This window comes from Lingula anatina, chromosome 1 (genome assembly GCF_051362555.1).
Source record: "Lingula anatina isolate TDL-2025a chromosome 1, LinAna3.0, whole genome shotgun sequence".
Taxonomy (NCBI): domain Eukaryota; kingdom Metazoa; phylum Brachiopoda; class Lingulata; order Lingulida; family Lingulidae; genus Lingula; species Lingula anatina.
The window spans coordinates 49166067-49185437 of record NC_141767.1 but is presented as its reverse complement, the minus strand read 5'-3'; the positions used below and the strand labels follow the sequence as shown (position 1 = coordinate 49185437).

Sequence of the window (19371 nt, the reverse complement as noted above, 5' to 3'; positions counted from 1 at the left end):
TCACGTGTTTCCTGGCGCGTACCGGCGTCGGCCATGTTTATCTGAGCACATTGTTTTGTTTGCTCACAGTCCATTTAAAGATTAATCTACCTCTAAGGTACAGTGCATAACTCGCGATGTCTACGCGATCGGTAAAGAAGACCGTGACTACCACTACGACTTCTAGGGAGTCGACAGGGAGCGCTACGTCCACTCCAGCGGCGCAAGTACGCTCTCCCTCGGGTCGCCCTCCGTCGCCGGCACGGATAAGTCGGCTGCAGGAGAAAGAAGAGCTGGTCCACCTCAACGACCGGTTAGCAAATTACATCGACAAAGTAAGATCCTTGGAATCAGAGAATAGTCGGTTGATGGTCCAGGTGCGATCGTTCGAGGAAACTACCCATCGTGAAGTGACCAATATAAAGGCATTGTACGAGAGTGAGCTTCGAGATGCACGCAAGCTTTTAGATGAAACCAGCAAGGAGAAGGCCAAGCTACAGATTGATGTCGGGAAGTATAAAGCTGAAGCAGAGGAATGGATGGTCAAGTAAGTTTCAGTTGTTTTGTCTTCCGTGTTGGTTATTTATTTGTATATTTTCAATGTGGGAAATGGTCGGTACGTCACAGTTTTGGTGATGTATGGATTAGGTTACATTAATAAGAATTAATTGGTTTGCAACATATTGATAATGACTGCAACATTGTTGCCAAAATCTGATTTAATGCACTGCTAAACTCCTTAAAGGCTGTAGCCACAGTTTGTTTTTTTATTGGAAAAATAATAAAACCTTCAACTCGAAGTGCATATGCATTTTACCCCATCTTCTTTATCAACTAAGATTTGAATAGATAATTCACCCATTGTCTCCATTAGACACTATCTAAAAGGTTTCACAGCATGTGATAATTACCTCAAGGTTGCCAGTTAGCTCCATTACTTTTCTGCATATGATTTAAAGAAAGCATGCATTTAATTAAACGCAAGCTACAGTACTGGTAGTAGGCTACTGCTGCACGTTTGTCGCCCTAAGCTGTGACTCATTCCAGTAAGCCCACGCAAGTAATCCATCATATCAACCCACGTTTAAATATCTTATACGTCCTACTTGTTAGGTGATATTGTCTACAAAGCAGGTTTGCATAAAACTATTTTTATGATAGAACAGATATTGCTTGTGTTAGAACTTTTAAAGAAATAGATGTGCCAAGTAGAGCGTGCTGCATATAAGCCCCTCCCCCACGCTACTTTATGTCCAGCAGTAACACTGGGTAACAAATTTAATGAGCTGAAAGAGGCATCAGTACAACCACAAGCCCACAGTAAATGATACTTTTAGCAATTTTGGGAAGGAACATTTTTCATCCAAGAATGGCCTTTTTTATTACATGAAGAGTTTGAAAGAAAATACTTTTAATGTGTTTTCAGAGTGTATTAGTATTATAGTTGAAGTTCCTGCTCAGTGTTCACGCATTCCCTCCTCAATTATTCTGGTATTAAAAGTGCATCAACAGGAAACATACAATGGCAAGATAAGACTATTAGAATTAATTATGTCTCCAGTTAGATTGTTATATTGTATTCTGTAAAATATTTATTTATTTATATACATACATATTTTTTTTTCTTTTTTGAAACTAACAAATATGGTCATAATGTATCTTTTATTTTTAAAAATAGTAATATTCAGTTAAATTGTTTAGAATAACAAAAATATCTCTTTCACAAGCACGGTACATGCTGCATGATAGACTGTACAGTGTAGCATTGTGGTTAATTTGCATTGATCTTAATTGTTTCCCTTGGCCTTTGTTCATCATAGCACCTGCCAAGGCAGTGAATTTATAGTAAATTGATTACCGGGGCTTCTGAACGTGTACTGCTCTACATATTACCCAAAGAAGTGAGTTTTGATATCACAAGGTTGTATTGTTCTCTGCGACTTTGTGGGTTTTGTTAACTCCTGTTAGTTTATGCACCAGTGTTGACTTAATCATCATAACAGTAATGAAAATAAACCAAGTATTCATCTTAGTTCCACATTCACTGAGGCTTTATAGTTTTGTTGATACTTGCTGACCAGGCATATTCCATATTTAAATATAAATGTTATGCTATTATATTGTATGTAGTTCCAAATGAATTTCAGTGAAAGTTATGTGAAATTACCATATCATTCCATTTTTATTGTTTCTCTGTATTTATGATATGTTTACCTCTCCTGTAAAAGTTTTGTATTTATTTCCCAACACAAATTAAGTGTCATGTGAAATAAAAAAAAGAAAAAATCCTGTATGACATACATTTAGTTATTTAATTTGCTTAGAAAAAAGTTTCTTTTTTATTTATTTCTTTTTTATTTATTTTATTTATTTATTTTTTTTTGACCAAGGAGTATTTATGTGAGGTCTTGGTTTACAATGCATGTCCCAACTTAATTTGATAAAAAAAGATAAAGCTATTTGCACATGACCTTCTTTGTCCTGGTATCCCATTAGACAGTTATGATAGTACAAAAATGTAGTTGACATGCGTATCAGGAATTTAAATTCTTACCCCTCCATATAAATGTGACTCTTTCTATGCTGGGGTTTACTTGCTCCTAAAAGTGCTTTATCTTAAGAACTCTGAAATAGTGGATATAAGAGTAATAAATTTTGAAGTAGGTATTACATGATAGCTGTATGTAAGAGGTCCTTGTGGGTCGTGAAGCTTGTCATCCTTGCTTGCTCCAGTGGTGACTTTATTTGCTTTCCCATTGAAAAAGCTTAAATGGCTCACTGAGCAATTCAGAGTAGTAAAACGATCTATTTATGAAGTAGGCAAGTATTGAAATATAAAGAGTGCCTGTAAAGGTCATGAAAAACCACACCCTGTCCCAACAGCTTAATACCAGGTTTGGTGCTAAAGGGACATTGAGACATGTTTGAGTATAAAAAATTTAGTTGTCTAGCATACCTTACTTAAATTATATTCAAACAAAGGAGAACAATTGGATTAAGATCATTCCCCAAAACAGGATTCTGTGTTGTGTCATTTGCCCCGCATACTTTTTTATTGGCTTTTGTTCCATAACATGTCACAATGCCTAAGAGGTAAATATTTTCATATATGACCTCATTTCATTCTCTTTTTTCCCTTTTTCTTTTTAAATCTGTCAGCTGTGTGAGGGAACCAGAGGCAAGCTGAGTGATGACGTCAATGTACTAGTAATGAATGTTGTGTAAAAAGTTCTTACTGGACAGAAATGTCCACAGCTACTGAATAGTCCGAGAAATATCTGAGAATATCAAGTGAAGAAAACTCTTTGACCCTAGTAGAGGGTAGCACAAGGGCATCTTATTTGCCCTAGTTACTAATATGTTGCTAGGTGGAGTATTCCTGGTCAGGTGTCATTTAACCTTTCAGTATGAGTTAACCACAATACACTAACTAAACACAGTGTAGTCTAAAACAGTGGTCTATGTTGTGCCCATTAAACAAGGACCCTTTGCTATAATTCCAAAATACTTTTATACCAGGCCAATTTTGTTTTATTGTAATCATCAGTTCTGGTGGATAGTGAACTCTTTCTAACTACCTAAAGTTTGTATGTCTGTCAATGGTAGCAGCTACATTCCATTTTGTTCCAATTTTTATTAAACTATCAAAAGTCAAAATTTTTGTTTGCTGAGCCATGCCCTGTTTTTACAGTCAGTTTACAATGCATGTGGTAATACTTTGCTCAAAATTCAGGCAGGCTTCATAATGATGAAACATGCAACTGACACATATTAAAGATAAATGTTTGCTAAAGGAAGAAAAATATATTTGACCTTTTTTTTTACTTTAATATTAGTAGTTTTGAATGTATAAATATTTAATCTAACATAAAAAAACTTTCTTTCCATCAAAAAATTAAAACAGTATATTAAGATGGCTCATCTCAAGTCACTTTTAAAAAAGTTTTTTATCATATATCACTTTTGTTTGTTCTTTTTGCATAGATGTATTGCTATTTTTCACAAAGAAATTCATCAGTGAGCAGCCCCATGCTGATGTATAGGCAGAGGGCAAACACATACATCTGTTAGACATAAAGAGGGAAATTCCTGCAAAGTGTGGGCTTTATTTCTAATGATATATAAATCAAACATGTACCTGTTGTCATGGTTACAGGTCATATTAAAATCTCTGTTAAAGTAACAAAAGAATGACTTAGAAGCAGAGAACTGCCTTCCGCATGTTGAGATTACAACTGAAAAGATGACACGGTGAAAAGCTAACTGTTAGTCATGATGATGGGTGCACTCCATGCAAGCAGTTGATTGGACGGGAGTTAATCAATGCTGTTTTCTGCTTTCCGCTCAAATATGTTTTCTTTGCAATTCCTTTCAAGCATAATACTGTTTTTCCTGAAAGTATTTCCCAGCAGTGGCATCATGCTTCTGTTTTTCAATTCAGATGCACCAAGAAAGAGCGGGAACTTGCTGCTGCCAATAAGAAGCTTGCAGACTTGGAGGCAAAGTTGAAGGAATTGGAATCTCTGGCAGCAGATGCACAGGCCCGAGCAAAGGCTGCTGAAGGAGAGAGGGCTGTAAGTAGAATGGGCACAAAAATGTTTTCAAACTAATTAATGCCACTTTTGTATGCTTGGTATTTTCTAGTTGTCCTTATCAATTCATTTCAGTATATTTGTAAAGCAAGTTGAACAAATAAAACATGAGCAAATGCTTACGTCATAGCTGAATTGTTTCTATTTATCCATTTTTAATTAACCTGGCTTTTTGTTTTTAACATCAGGGTCTGAAAGGTGAAATTTCCAACTTGGAGCGCCAGTTGGCTCAAGCCAAGAAACAGCTGGAAGAAGAGACCCTCCTGCGGGTTGATCTAGAAAACAGGGTGCAGAGTCTCAAAGAAGAACTTGCTTTCAATGCTCAGATACACACACAGGTAAAGTGAAGTCAACTTTTTTTGCTGGTTTTTCAATTGTAGTTGTTTTTGGAAATAAGGAGATTTGCTTTCTAATTTTTATCGTTACCAAGGCAAAGGGATATTTTTAAAAAGTTGGTAGCAGATTCTTGAGTTGAATGTCATCTCCAAATGAAATGAATTTTGAAAAGTGGATAAATGAAATTTTGCTTGTTACCACAGGAGCTCAATGAAACCAGATCACGTTCAGAGATGCATCTTGAGGAGATTGACGGGCGTGTCCAGCAAGAGTATGAGAACAAGCTTGCAGACGCCCTACGTGAATTCCGTGAACAACAAGAAGTCTATACCAGAATGCACCAAGAAGAGATTGAGACCATGTATGAAACCAAGGTAAAGTACCCCCCCCCCTCTTTTTTTTCTCCATTTTCTGAGAGTCAGAAAGTATTGACCAAAAAAAACATTATGTAATGTTAACAGCACGTTATCAGCTATGTATCCCTTCTATTTTATGTGATTTCTAAGTATGTAAGATATTCCAATGTTTCTGTATTTTAAGTGAAACATCTACCTGTAGTCTTGCTATGTTTCAGCTGAATGATTTGCGTGTGTTGGCAGAGCGCAATGACAACCTGGCATCTGCTGCACGTGAGGAGATGAGGACCTATAGGAAGAAGGTAGATGAGATGTCAGCACAACTGTCCAGGCTTCAAAACCAGGTATATTGTTTAAGTCTTTTGTGATTTATATGTGGTAAATTTAACAAGTAATGATAACAGAAGTTTGCTTTGTCAATGTTTGTGAAATACATAAATGCAACTCGGTGATTGATGTAAGCGCCCAAAGTGACTTAATACAATTTGTCATTAATATTTACTGTCTCATTTAGTTTTGACCAAGACATAGTTGTACTTACATGTTTTAAGTATTTTTAATTTGCTAGAATCCCCAAAATTGTGTTATTTTCCACTTCCCAGAACACCATCCTAGAGGCTCGCATCAAGGAACTGGAGGCACAATTGGCCAAGGAGCAGGAGGACTTCTCCATTGCCTTGAGTGCTCGTGAGAAAGAGATTGCTCAGTTACGTATCCAGATGGAAGAGCAGATGCAGGAGTACGGGGAACTCATGAATATCAAGATTGCCCTGGATCTAGAGATAGCTGCTTACAGGAAACTCTTGGAAGGAGAGGAAGAGAGGTGTGTGCCATTTCTAATGGAAAATATGAATTTATTTGCTCTGACAAGATTGAAAGTTAAGTCTAATTTATTTTGGCATGTCTACTTACCTTTATGTTTGTGTCTGTGTTCAATGTACAAGTATATTCTGGGGTTTTTTTCGGTGTCATTACTCGCAAAAATCAAAATCTGATATTTATATAGAGCAGTGGCACTGTTGATGATACCAAAAATATTGACAAAACTCATAAAATGCTGTGCAAGTTCCGATTTGTTTTTTATTCTAGGCTAAACATTTCCATGTCATCACAAGAAGAGACTCCAAGACGTGCAGTTGCCCGTAAAAGAAAGCGTGATACAGACGAGTCCGAGTACACTCAGTTCTCCCAGTCCAGTTCCAGTAGTGGCTTTGCATCCCAGTCATCTGCCAAGGGAGGGATAGAGATAAGTGAAGTTGATCAAGAAGGAAAATTCATCAAAATCACCAACCCAACAGAGAAGGTGAATGTTTGAGGTTGTTTTTATAAAAATATATATTTTAGAAAAGATATGTATTTCTATACATACAGTGTTTCTTCCTTATGTCCAATTTATACAAATTCTTAAAACTAGTGTGTTTCTATTCAGTTATAAAGTCAGTGTAACAGGCTGAGTATATGAAATAAGAATTTTGTATGTTGTTATAATATTTTATTACTTTTTTCAGTGAAATAAGATTATAATTTTCTGATATTTTAGGATGTCCACCTTGGAGGCTGGCAGTTGAAACATGTGGCAGGAGATCAGGAAACCACTCACAAATTCCATCGTTCTTTGAATCTCAAAGTTGGAGCAACTACTACTGTAAGATTTCAGCATCAACTATTTAGAATATTTTTTCTTACTTTTGTAGATAAAATGTGGATAACTAAAACAATAAAGAAAACAGTCAGTATTTTTAAAGGATTTCATTGAGTCACCAGTACTTTGGCACTATATTTAACGTTGCGCCCAGTTAGATTCAGCAGAGATACATCAACAAGAAGGAACCAAGAGTTCTCTTGATTTGCCTTCCTTTGAGATGTTCATATAGCTTTTGCAGTATATTTGATTTCTCTTTATATATATATATATTTATTTATTTATTTATTTATTTTTAGGTCTGGAGTGCTGACAATGATGAGGTAACACACCACCCTCCGGATGATTTGAAAATGAAGAGCCAGAGGTGGTTCATTGCAGACAACATGAGAACTGCTCTCTTGAATCCACAGGGAGAGGTAAAGAAAAGTGCATTGAATTAAAACCTTTAGTATTTATTACACTAATTGCACTCTCATTGATGGAATAACATGGGTTTATCAGTATCCTTTGAGAAAAGAATGTGTTCATCAGACAGATAGATTCTACAATATTGGCGATTAGATTTTTGCTTAGATGTGTACTTAAATGCTAGCCCTGTTAATGCTGTGTGGAAATAATATCTGTGCTTGAAAAGATGGAAGTTGTCTGAGTGTGTGCCTTACTGTGTGTTTAGATATTGCAAGTGATTCCAGATACTGTGAGTATTGCAGATTCCAGTTTCAGACTAACAGATATTGAAGTTTTGTGTTACCAATTTTACTTGTTTTAAATATTAATCACTATATATGTTGTTATTACCCCTTCAACCCTAACTTTGATTTCCAGCTAAACTAACTGCACATGGTGATCAAGTATATCATTGATCCTATCCTTATTTAATCAATTATACAAAAATTAATACTAATATGTGAAACCTGTCCTGATTAGTTATTTTGAAAAATTCTTCTGTTTTCTTGAAGTTGATGTATTTTTGATCATTTGGGCTGTTCTGAGGCAGGAGTGTTTTTGTAAAACAAGATTGTTACTTATGCTTTAATAACATTCATAAGATAGGGAATGGTTTATGAAAATGGAAGTACTGTTTACTTGTCATGTAACATCAGCTTAAATTTATTACAGCAGTTTTTTTTTTGTACGTAGGAAATGGCATGGAGAGAAATGAAGAAATCTGTTGTACACACCACCAGAGAGTACAAGGGCCGCCGTATTGCAGGTGATAGCGGAGTTGAGGTGGGTGGTTAACACTTTTGTTTGTATGTTGAGTGTTTCTTGTTTAATTATGCTTCCAGGTCAATCATGTATGTATGAAAGATTATGTAATGAGAATAATTAAATGGGCTTTTGTCCGTTTTTTAAGCATTCACAATTTTATTAGGCAAACAGATTTTAAGGGCTATTTATGCGTGTCTGTTGTTTTTATTGGTGACAGGTAAGACCATTTGATGATGATCATGGTTAAAAGAACAAATGACAAAATCTAAAAATTAGTGAAGGTGTTTTCCACTATTAAAGGGTCACCTTTTTCCCTATTAGGTCTTTCCTTGTGGTGGAGTCAAGCTGGGATACCTCAAAGTATAAGTGTGATCTTAATTTAGTTATATATATATATGCTTTCAGTTTTCAGTGGCAGTTGCTATTAATGTATTTATATTATTTGAGTTTCCCTACCCTCCCTGCAGGCTGTGGAAAGGTATTTGTTTTGGTGCATGGATTGATTTTCCTTGAAGAGATGCTTCTTATGACACTGTGCCTATACATGCAAGGCATCATAAAGGAGATATCTATCACCAGTCCCTAATGCAGATACCACTGTACAAAACCCCTCCTGTATATTTCATTAATTTTATTAAATGTATTTTTGGCAGATAAATAAGTAAGTTTCTATGAATGAAATGTATTTTGAATTATTGTGTAGTTTAAAATCGTGAAATTGTAATCTGTTGGCATGCTAGTGGATTTACAGCCAAGTGGTGCTTTTCTGTTGTAATCAGAACATGGTAAAGGTGTCATACATTCACGATCAAAAAATGCTAATTATGAATGATCATCAAATGGCCTTGCCCTTGATTTATTTAGAAATTTAGTGTGGTAAAACATGTTAACAGTTTAACCCATATCTGTAACATTTGATGGAAATGCATCATCATATATTTTGAAGAACTAAAAGTGGACTAGTGACAAACTGTTTGGGAATAAAAGTGCATTGTGTGTCATAGTAGTTTATATAAGGAATAGGGTAATTTTGATTGTGTGCATTCATATTAAATGTTTTCCTTTTTTAAAAGTATTTTATTATTCATTACATGCTTGTATGTAACACACATTTGGTGATAGTCTGCATATCCATTTTTGCCAGAGGCAGAACTGACACTTCAGCTTTTATTCAGCTTTTGCAATGTTTCAGGCTTTTTGTACTCCAAGCATGATATAATGTCATATTTAGCACTAAATTAGTTCTTGTGGTTTATCCAGTAAAACATTTAATTCTCTTTGTTAATTTGGTAATTTCAGGGTGGACAGAAGGAGAAGGAATGCATAGTCATGTAAACATTTACCATCCAAGGGTACAGAACAGGGAGTTTGTTATCTTCAACAGAGCACTGTAAAGTGGTATTTAGAATCACAATACGAGAACAAAAGTGTCAGAAAGAACTGCATCCGTCATGTCATTCAAGTGACCCTGTACTCAATATTTTGCTAATTTGGCAGGCAATCTAATGGCATTTTAGAAGAGAAATAATAACCAGAGGACTTGAGAAAGAGGGAATTCAAATTCTACAGCATTGTTAACAGTCATGCTTTCTAATGCTTGATAAAAATGAGACAACTTTTCGTGAGGATTAAGGATGGGAGGGCATTGATTGTGACTGAACTATGCTGATCTTAAGTTACCCATGTATACCATGGCAGTAACTAATGTTGTTTAATTACATTTGATAAGTTGCATTCCTTTTAGATTAGAAAGATCCTTAAAGTGGCAATATAATCAGAGTTAAAATTAAGTCATTACAAAGTGTCTTTCTCTATTCAATATCAGTTAAGCAAGGGAATTCCTTGTCAAATGATTGTTCACAAGGAGTGGTGTCCTTCGACCTTGTTGTTTTTTTTTTTTAAATCACAAATGAGATGCTGTATAGATTTTGAGTAGTGCTTAAATGAGATTGTCAGTTAAAATACCACTTGGAAGTGATATTTTAATAAAGTCAAACGTGCTTGATCATGCTTCATGCCACACTTTATGTGCTCTGTTTTCCTGTCAAGTATAGCATATTTTTTTAGCAGAAAACCTGTATGTAAGTGTAGAAGTGTACTTATCTGAGTCTTCGGTGTTTTTGAACCAGATGTTATTATTTTTTTTAAAGTTTGAGTATGATTTGAGGTCCAGCAGTGGCCTTCATGTAATACCCAAGGGAGAGGCAAAGTACTTTTGATATTTTCTGATGTCAAAAATATTTTTTCTCGTCCTGTTAGATTGTTCAAAGGTGATGTGAAAAGATACTGTACTAACTTTGGGCCCCTTGAAAGTTGGCAAAATTCTTTCATTGTTGCCTTTTGAAGGGAAGTTTTATTGTATATGACAGCTGCATTAAAGCTGAAGTAGATTTTAGTACCCTTGTATTATGTTATTTTATTGTATGGCTTCTAGTCTGTGTAGATGCTGAAATTTGATTGTATAGTTATTATAGTATAGTAGATTTAGTTGGCTAAATGAATGCTCTGAAAAGGATTCTTGTTTTGTGATAATAATGCGTCATTACCAGCTCATTGATGTATATATTTAATATACTTTTTTAGTCTGTCCACTAGATTTGTGAAGAATTCAAGAAAATTGTATTTCATACAAGCAGGAGTACAACATAAGTGTGATTCATTCATTTTGGAAACTGGTTTAAAAACAAACTTGCAAAAAAAATTTTTACTAACTTTAAACACTTTGTTCAAAATAGCATGGCTGAGGCATCCTATTTAACTATAACTGAAACTGAGAAGAAAACAGCAGTTTGCTCAAGGAAATTTCTACATTGATATCTATTGTAGATATGTTCTATTATCTGATGATACTTAAATTCATAGAAAGACGTTGTTTTGTCTCTGTTACTAAACAACACGGCTACATCACTGCCTTACTTGTATAGTGTAAACACTAGCTTGTAGGAATGCTGGTGTAAGGTTTTTTTTCTTTTTTTGCTTGTCCTAGTCATGTGCAATTTTGATACTATATATGATAACGTGTATGTTTAGAAATCTTAGAAATTAAAAAAATGAAAAACCCATAATCACAATTGTTGTTCCTTATTTGAAGTCACAATGAACATAAGACCTTAAAATAGCAATAAATAAATAAATAGATAAACAATAATAATTTTCCAGGAAGTTTTTCCTTTAATCACCTAAATGCACCAATGTTGCATCTTGGACATAATTTGTCATTATGTCCAAGGTTGTGTTAAAATTCTATAAATCTGTTTTTGAGTTCTGCCTTATGATTGACCACATTCATAATATGAGGGCTGAGTTTATTAAAAGCCCAAATGCTGGTCTAAACTTGGATCAAGATATAAGTATTTGACCCAATATAAATTTGTAGTAGCCCAATTAAATGGAATATGATACCTGTTGTATGATACCTGTTTGGATGTATAACTGCACTCCCAGTTGCATACTTTTTCAAATGTGACTAATGCTAGTATTTATAGCACAGATATAAAGCATAAAATTTGTTTATATATCAGTTTTCAGGAAATATGAAACCGTGCCCTTTGATATTTCTCCAAATTATACTACTTGAAACTATATGGTGGGATTTTGTGGCAAAATCTGACTTTATATGCATCTTTAATGTTTCAGGGGAATATGTTGAGTTTTTTGCATGAATAACTGGAATTTTCCTGATATGAAGTGGACAAATTGTCAGACTAAAATTTTGGACCCAATTTCAAGCTGTAATTTTTTTTTTTTTTTTTTTTTTTTTTGGGGGGGGGGGGGGGGGGGGGTGTAACTAAACCCTGGAAAACTTTACTCCTAAATTTAGAAAATAACATAGCCCAAAGACTTTCCTTTTTTTTAGATTGTGATATTCACAACTTCATTTCTTAGATGAGGTAAATACATTGGTAAAAATGGAAATTTGCTCAGGTTTTCAGGGAAAATTATTAACTTAAATCTCTATATTCTATTTATTACCCCTATTACATAGTATGCATTTAATCAAGGGTTCATTAAACTAGTCTTAACATGGGTTAGGTTCTAAACAAAATTTAGATTATGCATTTTCTGCTTTTCTCTAAAAGATCAATGTTACCATCCAGAAACTAGCAAAAATTATCTTTTTATTCTATTTTGATTGGCCTAAATTAAACCACGCTCAACAGTCACCTTGATTGGTAAATTAACAAACAAAAAAAATATATAACGTTTTAGACAACCATTCTAGTTTACTATAAAAACGATCGAAACCTATTAAATATCTTAAACTAATTTCATAAAAACACTATTTAAAAAACTTCGACTATGCTTCTCTTGATATGCAGTGGCATCTTTTGTACGCTTGGTGAACTATGATGGCCTCTAAAATAAAGATTGTGTAGCATTTTGTTGCTTTGTTAAGATCAAATATTGCCTTCATAAAGAGTTGTTATTTTTATTACTAATACATACATCTGCAATACTCCTAATATGAATTGCCATGTACAAATGATGTTTTTATCTTTGAAAATATCACATCTATTCCGCACAGTGATAGTTTTGAGAAATACAATATGGCAGCTTCCATGGAATCTTACAGAATCTTACATCTCTAGGATTACCCCTGAATCTTAGGATTACCCCTGGTTTTGTATGAGGCTTGCTAAGTAGAGCACCCCTTGTATGTTTGGAAGGTTTAGGCGGGGTTAAAACGTATTTAACAAACCACAGATGATTCGATTCTAAGTAAGCCAATCGAGATAACTTATAGTAAAATCATCAAAAATACTTCGACTGAGCTGGACGAAATATTGCCTCAGTTTTCGGGCAAAACGTTACAAGTTCCTTGCTAGGTACTTATAGCAGGTAAGTCCTCATTCCACTTCCACCTTTTGTTACAAGTTTTCAAGACTAATAAACCACATCCTGGTGAAACTGCGTGTCCGTGACCGCACCTTTTAGTACATTTGGATTTTTATTTACATTTTATGCCCCTTTTGTGGAATCCTGCACCAAATTCCACATTGGTGTAATCATTTTTAGTGAGCATGATATTATCTAATTTGTGTCTGTTCTGCATAAATAATTATCATTCTCTGCAGAGGCCTGTATGTACCCCTGAGACAGATGCATATCACTGGTCAGTAAATATTGCACAACAATAAGTATGTAAATAAGTAGCAGCCACTGGCACGCATGGTTTCCCTGTAGATAATTAGTATAAAGTCTGCATTTTGTACATAATAAAGACACTTTAGATTTGAAACTGAAGATGTGAAATTGTTCTGTTATACTTCTCTGAGCACTTAAAGTGAAAGACTAAGTTGGATCTGAAGTCATGCCGGTGCCCATAGACAATTAATTCGTTAATGGAAATTGTTACACTAAAATTCAGTATAATTATTTATTGGAGTGAAAGTCATCTTGAATGGTTCACAGCACTTTGTACATGCACCATTTTGATAAAGTTTGTATTTTTTTTTTTTCCATCTGTTTAGAGAGTCGAAAAACTACTACCACAAACACTCATCATTTGTTAATGTCATCATATCTAGCCTCAAGAATGTGTAACTCTGGGTGGAATGGGGCCTCACCTGTGTAATATGTAAGGTCGTAACTGAGGTAGGAAGTAATTAATTTATTAAAAGATAACGTTATATATTGTTATACATAAGGGATGGGGAGCTATCTTATTTATCCTGAACCTTATTGCATTGCAAATTGACAAACATTCTTATCTTGAATTTATGCCCTTTCATTTTAATGCTTGATTTATTTTTTTTTCCCATTTTTTATGTAGAACTGTAGAGAGAGTCTCACCTGAGCTGATACCTTAATCTGAATTTAATCAGCCTTAAAGGGATAATAACTCTTCGTTTTGGCCAAAAAATGAATTTTCCTGGAGTAAACAACAATTTCCCCATACTTGCCAATGGTTAATAAATCCATTTTTACATTCAAAGTTAGTCCCTGTTTTTTTTCTAAAAAGTTTGTTTTTTTGTTAAAATCTCTTAAAAGATTATAACTGAGTACAGCCATCAATGGGGGTCACGTGATCTGAAGACAAGCACAGATATCAGAATAATAGCTATAACTGCCGTTTTTGAGGTAAAACAGAATATATATTATATTTCTATGAGTTGTTCACAATGTTTATATTGTGAAATATAGATATCATACAAAGTTATTATCCCTTTAAGCACTCTTATTGCTATTGTTATATAATATAACAAATTTAAAAAGGTAAACATTATTATTTGGATCTGATTATTTGGACCTTTCTTCTCATATACTTCTTTTTGTGAGTTTTGTTAAATTTTGATCCATTTAAATGATTTCAGTCAACTCATATTTGCAAGTATTATCATTATGTATTTTTAGAGGAGCTAAAATGCAGTCTTATCATCCACCATGGCAACATAATAAATCACAGGAGCTTAGCCAGCCCCAGCAAACCAACCTAGGGATGACAAACATGCCCCTATCACTGCCTCCACCACAACAAGATCTTGCAAGATTCAGTACTCCCAGATGGAGTGGTTCACAACAACAGGCCTGGATGCAGTCTCCACCTGGGTATCCTCCTCCGCCTCCATTGCCTCTGTCTTTTCAACAAGGACCACCTCCTCCCCCCCAACAGCCTCAGCCACAATTAGATTTTTCTTATAATCAAGGAAAGTCTCCATCACCTAGTTTTCCTGGAGAATCATGTCCTAGGCCACCTTGGCCACCAGGCCATTCTGGGGGGAGGCCATATGCTGTTTCTCAAGGATACTCACAACCTATGAATAAGATAAACAATCCTCAGTTGCAAAGTAATTTACTGCCACCAGTTAGTCACACAATCATAAACCCATACCATTATCAGGACAAAGGGTCTACTTCATTTGAGAGACAGTATGGAATGTCAGATAATGAGAATTTTTTTGAGACCAATAGCATGCAGAGTAGACCAGAAGAAAATGCTGGTTTTCAACCTCATTCTTTAGAGAATGATTGTAAATCTGTAAGAGATGCTGACAGGGAATGGGTGAAGAGGTGGTTATCATCCAGATGTCCCGTAAAAAGTGAACAAGGTTCAGAGAAGAAAGTAATCAATGGAAGCGTTTCAGTAAGTTTTTTATAAATAAATATCCTAAAAAAAGTCCTTGTTGAATTGCTTAGTGTGGTTGATTTTGGCATAGCAATTCTCAGTAGATTTACTATATGATTAATTTTAAAAAATAATTCATGATTAATAGTCAATCAAAAATAATATTGCTGTTATATATATGATACTCATTCATATAGATTTAAAGAAAAATACAAACTATAATTCTTTAAGGGTTATGAATTTCAGTATTTCAGTAAGGCATATTGATGATTATGTGATTAATAAATAATGTTTTTTTCAGATCCCTGAGTACCAAGACCTTGTGAAATCAACCATCCTTATCTTTGATCAGCTGAAGTCTCAGCAGCAAAATCTGAGAGAACATTTACATGATGTTAATTTTGACTGGGAACAGAATTATGCTAAATCTCTGGAAACAAAAGTATGTGCTTGAGTATTCTCCATAAAATATTCATCAGTTGTATTTAAGAAGGTACATATAGTTACAGGTAGATCCAGTCAACATTGATTTCCCTCTTTAATGCTTTGGACCCTTCTCAAAACTTTGTGTTACTTATTTCCATCAGTCTGTTCAAGAAACTTAGATGATATATTTTATGAGATTTTTCTTTATAAGGGATATGGAAATGTGAAAAAATCTTCAGGAAGAAAATAGATCTTATAGAAGAAGAAAATAGTGTTGTGTTGCCCTTCAGAGGATTCCAACCAACATTGTTTGGTTAGTCAAAGATATTTCATATATGATTTTCTGTTTTAGTTGCAGCTGCAGAGATTGAAGGAGACCCTGTTAAATCCTAACTTAACAAAGGTTATTGCAAAAAAGATAAAAAGGGCAGAGAAAAGAAAGGTGGGAAAATTATGGTAATGCCTAAAGCAATGTGTACAATTAAAAGTAAATATTAAAGACTATTGAAATGTTAGATTGATGATATTAGATATTTTTGAAAAGCTATCAATGACATGTAATAAGTTAAGTGTCTTGTTATATTGATTTTATTTGCTCATGTCAGTTGAAATTGTAAGTCATAATTTTTTTGACTCCTAAACCATTTAGATCAGGAGAGAGAAACAAAAGAGAAGTGAAAAGTTATCCGAAGTAGAGGCGCTTAAGAGACGAGAGGAACTTCATAAACAAATTGATGCCTGGCAAAATGCTATTTATCAAAAAGATCAGGATAAGAAAAGGGTAAGATAATTATCAGTTTATGATGACAATAAAGCAAAACTTCACTTTTGTTAATTTACAAGTGAACATGTTAGTATTTTCTGTTAAATGAATATATCTCTTGATTAAGAGATAACTTTTTTTGTTTCATTTAGGCAAAAGATCTTAAATCAGCAGCAGATTCTATCTTAGGTGAGGTAAGAAAGAAGAACATAGAGGCACTTAAGGCCATTCAACTAGTTGAAGGTCTGCAGAAATTGAGAACTCTCAGAATGAAGAGAGCACACGAAAGAGGTGAGGAATTTATAGTATTATAGATTTGCTGAAATGATATATTACTGAAGAGCATATAAATGCATGGTTTAGATAGTTATTTATGTCACCAAAAGCAACAGCCAATCTAAATACCATGAAGTGCCAGCACTGGTAACAGGTCAGTTCTGTTATTTTGTTTTCAGGTCTTCATCCTCCAAAGGAATGCGATCAAGTTTTTGAAGACACAACAAAGACTCTTTTAGAAATGATGAACAAACAAAAAGAGACGTATGAAGCTGAACAGCGGACTTTAGAGGTTTTAAGAATATAGCATTCCATTTTGCCATAATAGTCAGTCTTTCACTCAGTTTCTTTGCTGCTGCTCAGCATTTTATATTTCCTTTTGTCTTATTTTTGATCTCCATTGATACAATTGTGGTTGACTTTTCCCATGAAAGATCAAAATCTTTGACTATGAAAAGAAAATCTTTCTTACTGAAGTTAACTCATCAATATATTTTAGGTAATGTTGGAAACAGAACAAGAAGAAAACTTAGAAAAGGAGAGAGAAGAAGCACGTTTGAAAAAAGAAGTTCTTAAGCGAAAGAAGGAAAGAAAAATAAAGGAATGGCTCTTTGGAAAAGAAGGTTTGTTTGTAAACCTTATTTTGCATCACACATGACATCTGTTTTAAGTTCACTTTTAAGCAAGCAATTTGTTGAAGACTGATGTTTTGATAATGACAATTAATTGAATGTAATTCATTCAGCAAATCCAACCAGAGAATGCATGCAAGCCAAACTTGTTTTTGTTGAATAGATAATATACTGCAAAATAGTGTATATGATTAATGATTTTTTACAGTTCTTCTTCTTCCTGGCGATCTTCTTTATCCATTTAGACAGTATTATGATCAAGCAGAGAACAGTGTAGAATCTTTACTTCAAATAAGGTATGTACTAAATATTGTTTGTATTTAGGCGTTTGCATGATAATGTAGAAATTTTGACTTTGGTGATTGAATTTCTGACAGTGTTACACATTTTAATGTTTTGAATGATATACAAAAATAAATTATTTAATGCCTATGTGTTTGTCATATCAAGTTTTTGATATTTTAATTGGTAATGTGGTATACTTTTGCATTTTTTCGATGAAAACAATAACATAAGTGTATGCACTATTAAGGGTTATGTTTACTGTGCTATTTTAAATGGCATACAAGGATAACTTTCCTTTCTGATATTTATTTCAAAATAACCATTTCAGACAACAGTGGGACAACTTCCTTGTGTCACAAGATACCCCAGGCAGCAGTCATCTGCCAGTGGGCTGGGTGATACCAAATGAACCAAGTAGTGAAACATGGGCTTCTGCATTGAGTTAACACAGGAGTTGCAACTGAGATGTTCATATGTTTCATCTGTTCACTAACTGCATGTGCATTCCCAATATTTAGGGTTAAGCACTACAGACAGCTAGGGACCAAGTACACCAAGCACACTTAACTGTCACCTTGATTCATTGATAAACCTAGTAAGTTTACCAAACATCAGATCACGCTCTAATCTGATACACCCACCTTTTATTTTTGAAGCTGCATCCTTTCATCATTCATTTGTAAATCTGATGTTTATTAGCAAGGTGACAGATGAGCATAACACCAAGCAGGGATGCTTGGATAGATGTTTGGTTATCTGCCATGAGATAGTACTATATAAATCTTGTTACCGGCAGTAATAATGTATGGGGATGGTGAGAGAACTGAATGGTTTATGAGCAAAGGACATTCGGGTTTCCAGCGTGGCATTGTAACCTTGGACTTATTTAATAGAGACTGAAGCATATACCCAAGATGTGTTTTAAAGGTTACTTTTGATCACTTTTAAAGCAGTAACAGACATCCTGGAAAGGTATGGTAGATCGTCTGCGTAAAACTTAGTTGCAATGTCATGTATTTTTTAATTTCAACTTTACTGTGGGTTGTTTTGAAATAAAGTATGATAATTATTATTATGAAAGCTTTGTAAAAAAGACCTGTACTTGTTGATAACTTTTCAAAATAATGGAAAATGTAATGCCATATAATATGTAACATTTTTATTTTTATATTCAGACACTGTATGTATATATTCTGATTGGTCTGTCGGTCCAAGTCGTCACCATTGCTGTCCGACTTTCACCCCATAACTTCCAAACTGCATTTTTGTTTTACTCTAAATTTACTGAGTGGTTTTGTTTGGTAAAGAGGCAGGTTGTTTCAAAAATCAGCATGATCAGTACATTTAGGTTAATTAACTTGTTTTTTTTTTCTTTTTGCATAATTTTGATGTTCACCCCATAACTTCCAAACTGTATTATTGTTTTACTTTAAATTTACGGAGTGACTTTGTTTGGTAAAAAGGCAGGTTGCTTTTGAGAATGAGCATGTTCAGTTTACATTAACGATAATTATTTATTTTTTCACACATTAGCATTTTCAGTGGCTTTAATATCCCATGAAACTGAATCACGTTAGTTTTTCAGTGTCCATGTTACCTGTAGTACATAATGTAAGAAGGTAAGAGTTGATTATGCTGTTTTAAAGCATTATGTAACAGTACATCAAAATTGACCAAAACATTTTGTGCACTTCTTTCTGCATTACATATGTATTAACATTTGACAGCTTTGCTGCCTCGTTTCCTATATGGTGTCTGTATATTTGCCAGCTTTGCTGTCTAGTTAAATAAACCCAAAAGTTT

At 34.2% G+C, this 19371-nt stretch overlaps 2 protein-coding genes across 8 annotated transcripts; both read left to right on the top strand.

Moving 5' to 3' along the window:
• LOC106150457 (prelamin-A/C) lies at nucleotides 1-11185 on the top strand. 2 transcript variants are annotated; one of them, XM_013523288.2, is made up of 12 exons: nucleotides 1-526; nucleotides 4421-4553; nucleotides 4760-4909; nucleotides 5111-5281; nucleotides 5482-5607; nucleotides 5866-6086; nucleotides 6353-6566; nucleotides 6804-6908; nucleotides 7205-7324; nucleotides 7582-7605; nucleotides 8049-8138; nucleotides 9420-11185. In XM_013523288.2, exons 1-12 carry the CDS (start codon nucleotides 117-119, stop codon nucleotides 9453-9455), a joined length of 1800 nt encoding a protein of 599 aa, XP_013378742.1. In that variant the 5' UTR covers nucleotides 1-116; the 3' UTR covers nucleotides 9456-11185. The 2 variants fall into 2 exon arrangements, with proteins under 2 accessions (XP_013378742.1, XP_013378743.1); XM_013523289.2 differs by lacking the exon at nucleotides 7582-7605 and having other exon boundaries at nucleotides 2-526.
• A 1484-nt stretch (nucleotides 11186-12669) lies between these two features.
• LOC106150461 (uncharacterized) lies at nucleotides 12670-18640 on the top strand. 6 transcript variants are annotated; one of them, XM_087001798.1, is made up of 11 exons: nucleotides 12670-12959; nucleotides 13649-13698; nucleotides 14475-15204; nucleotides 15488-15628; nucleotides 15965-16054; nucleotides 16262-16393; nucleotides 16528-16666; nucleotides 16831-16943; nucleotides 17151-17274; nucleotides 17492-17579; nucleotides 17897-18640. In XM_087001798.1, exons 2-11 carry the CDS (start codon nucleotides 13676-13678, stop codon nucleotides 18012-18014), a joined length of 1698 nt encoding a protein of 565 aa, XP_086857924.1. In that variant the 5' UTR covers nucleotides 12670-12959; nucleotides 13649-13675; the 3' UTR covers nucleotides 18015-18640. The 6 variants fall into 6 exon arrangements, with proteins under 6 accessions (XP_086857924.1, XP_086857923.1, XP_013378750.2 ...); XM_087001797.1 differs by having other exon boundaries at nucleotides 13592-13698; XM_013523296.2 differs by lacking the exon at nucleotides 13649-13698.
• The last annotated feature ends 731 nt before the right edge of the window (nucleotides 18641-19371 follow it).

What these genes read in the sequence shown, in the direction of transcription:
- LOC106150457 (XM_013523288.2), top strand. Translation starts at nt 117, where the DNA reads ATGTCTACGCGATCGGTAAAGAAGACCGTGACTACCACTACGACTTCT. An exon ending in TCACCAACCCAACAGAGAAG is followed by an intron (nt 6,567 to 6,803) that starts GTGAATGTTTGA and finishes CTGATATTTTAG; the next exon opens with GATGTCCACCTTGGAGGCTG. An exon ending in CAGGTGATAGCGGAGTTGAG is followed by an intron (nt 8,139 to 9,419) that starts GTGGGTGGTTAA and finishes TGGTAATTTCAG; the next exon opens with GGTGGACAGAAGGAGAAGGA.
- LOC106150461 (XM_087001798.1), top strand. Translation starts at nt 13,676, where the DNA reads ATGGGGCCTCACCTGTGTAATAT. An exon ending in ATGGCTCTTTGGAAAAGAAG is followed by an intron (nt 17,275 to 17,491) that starts GTTTGTTTGTAA and finishes GATTTTTTACAG; the next exon opens with TTCTTCTTCTTCCTGGCGAT. An exon ending in GAATCTTTACTTCAAATAAG is followed by an intron (nt 17,580 to 17,896) that starts GTATGTACTAAA and finishes TAACCATTTCAG; the next exon opens with ACAACAGTGGGACAACTTCC.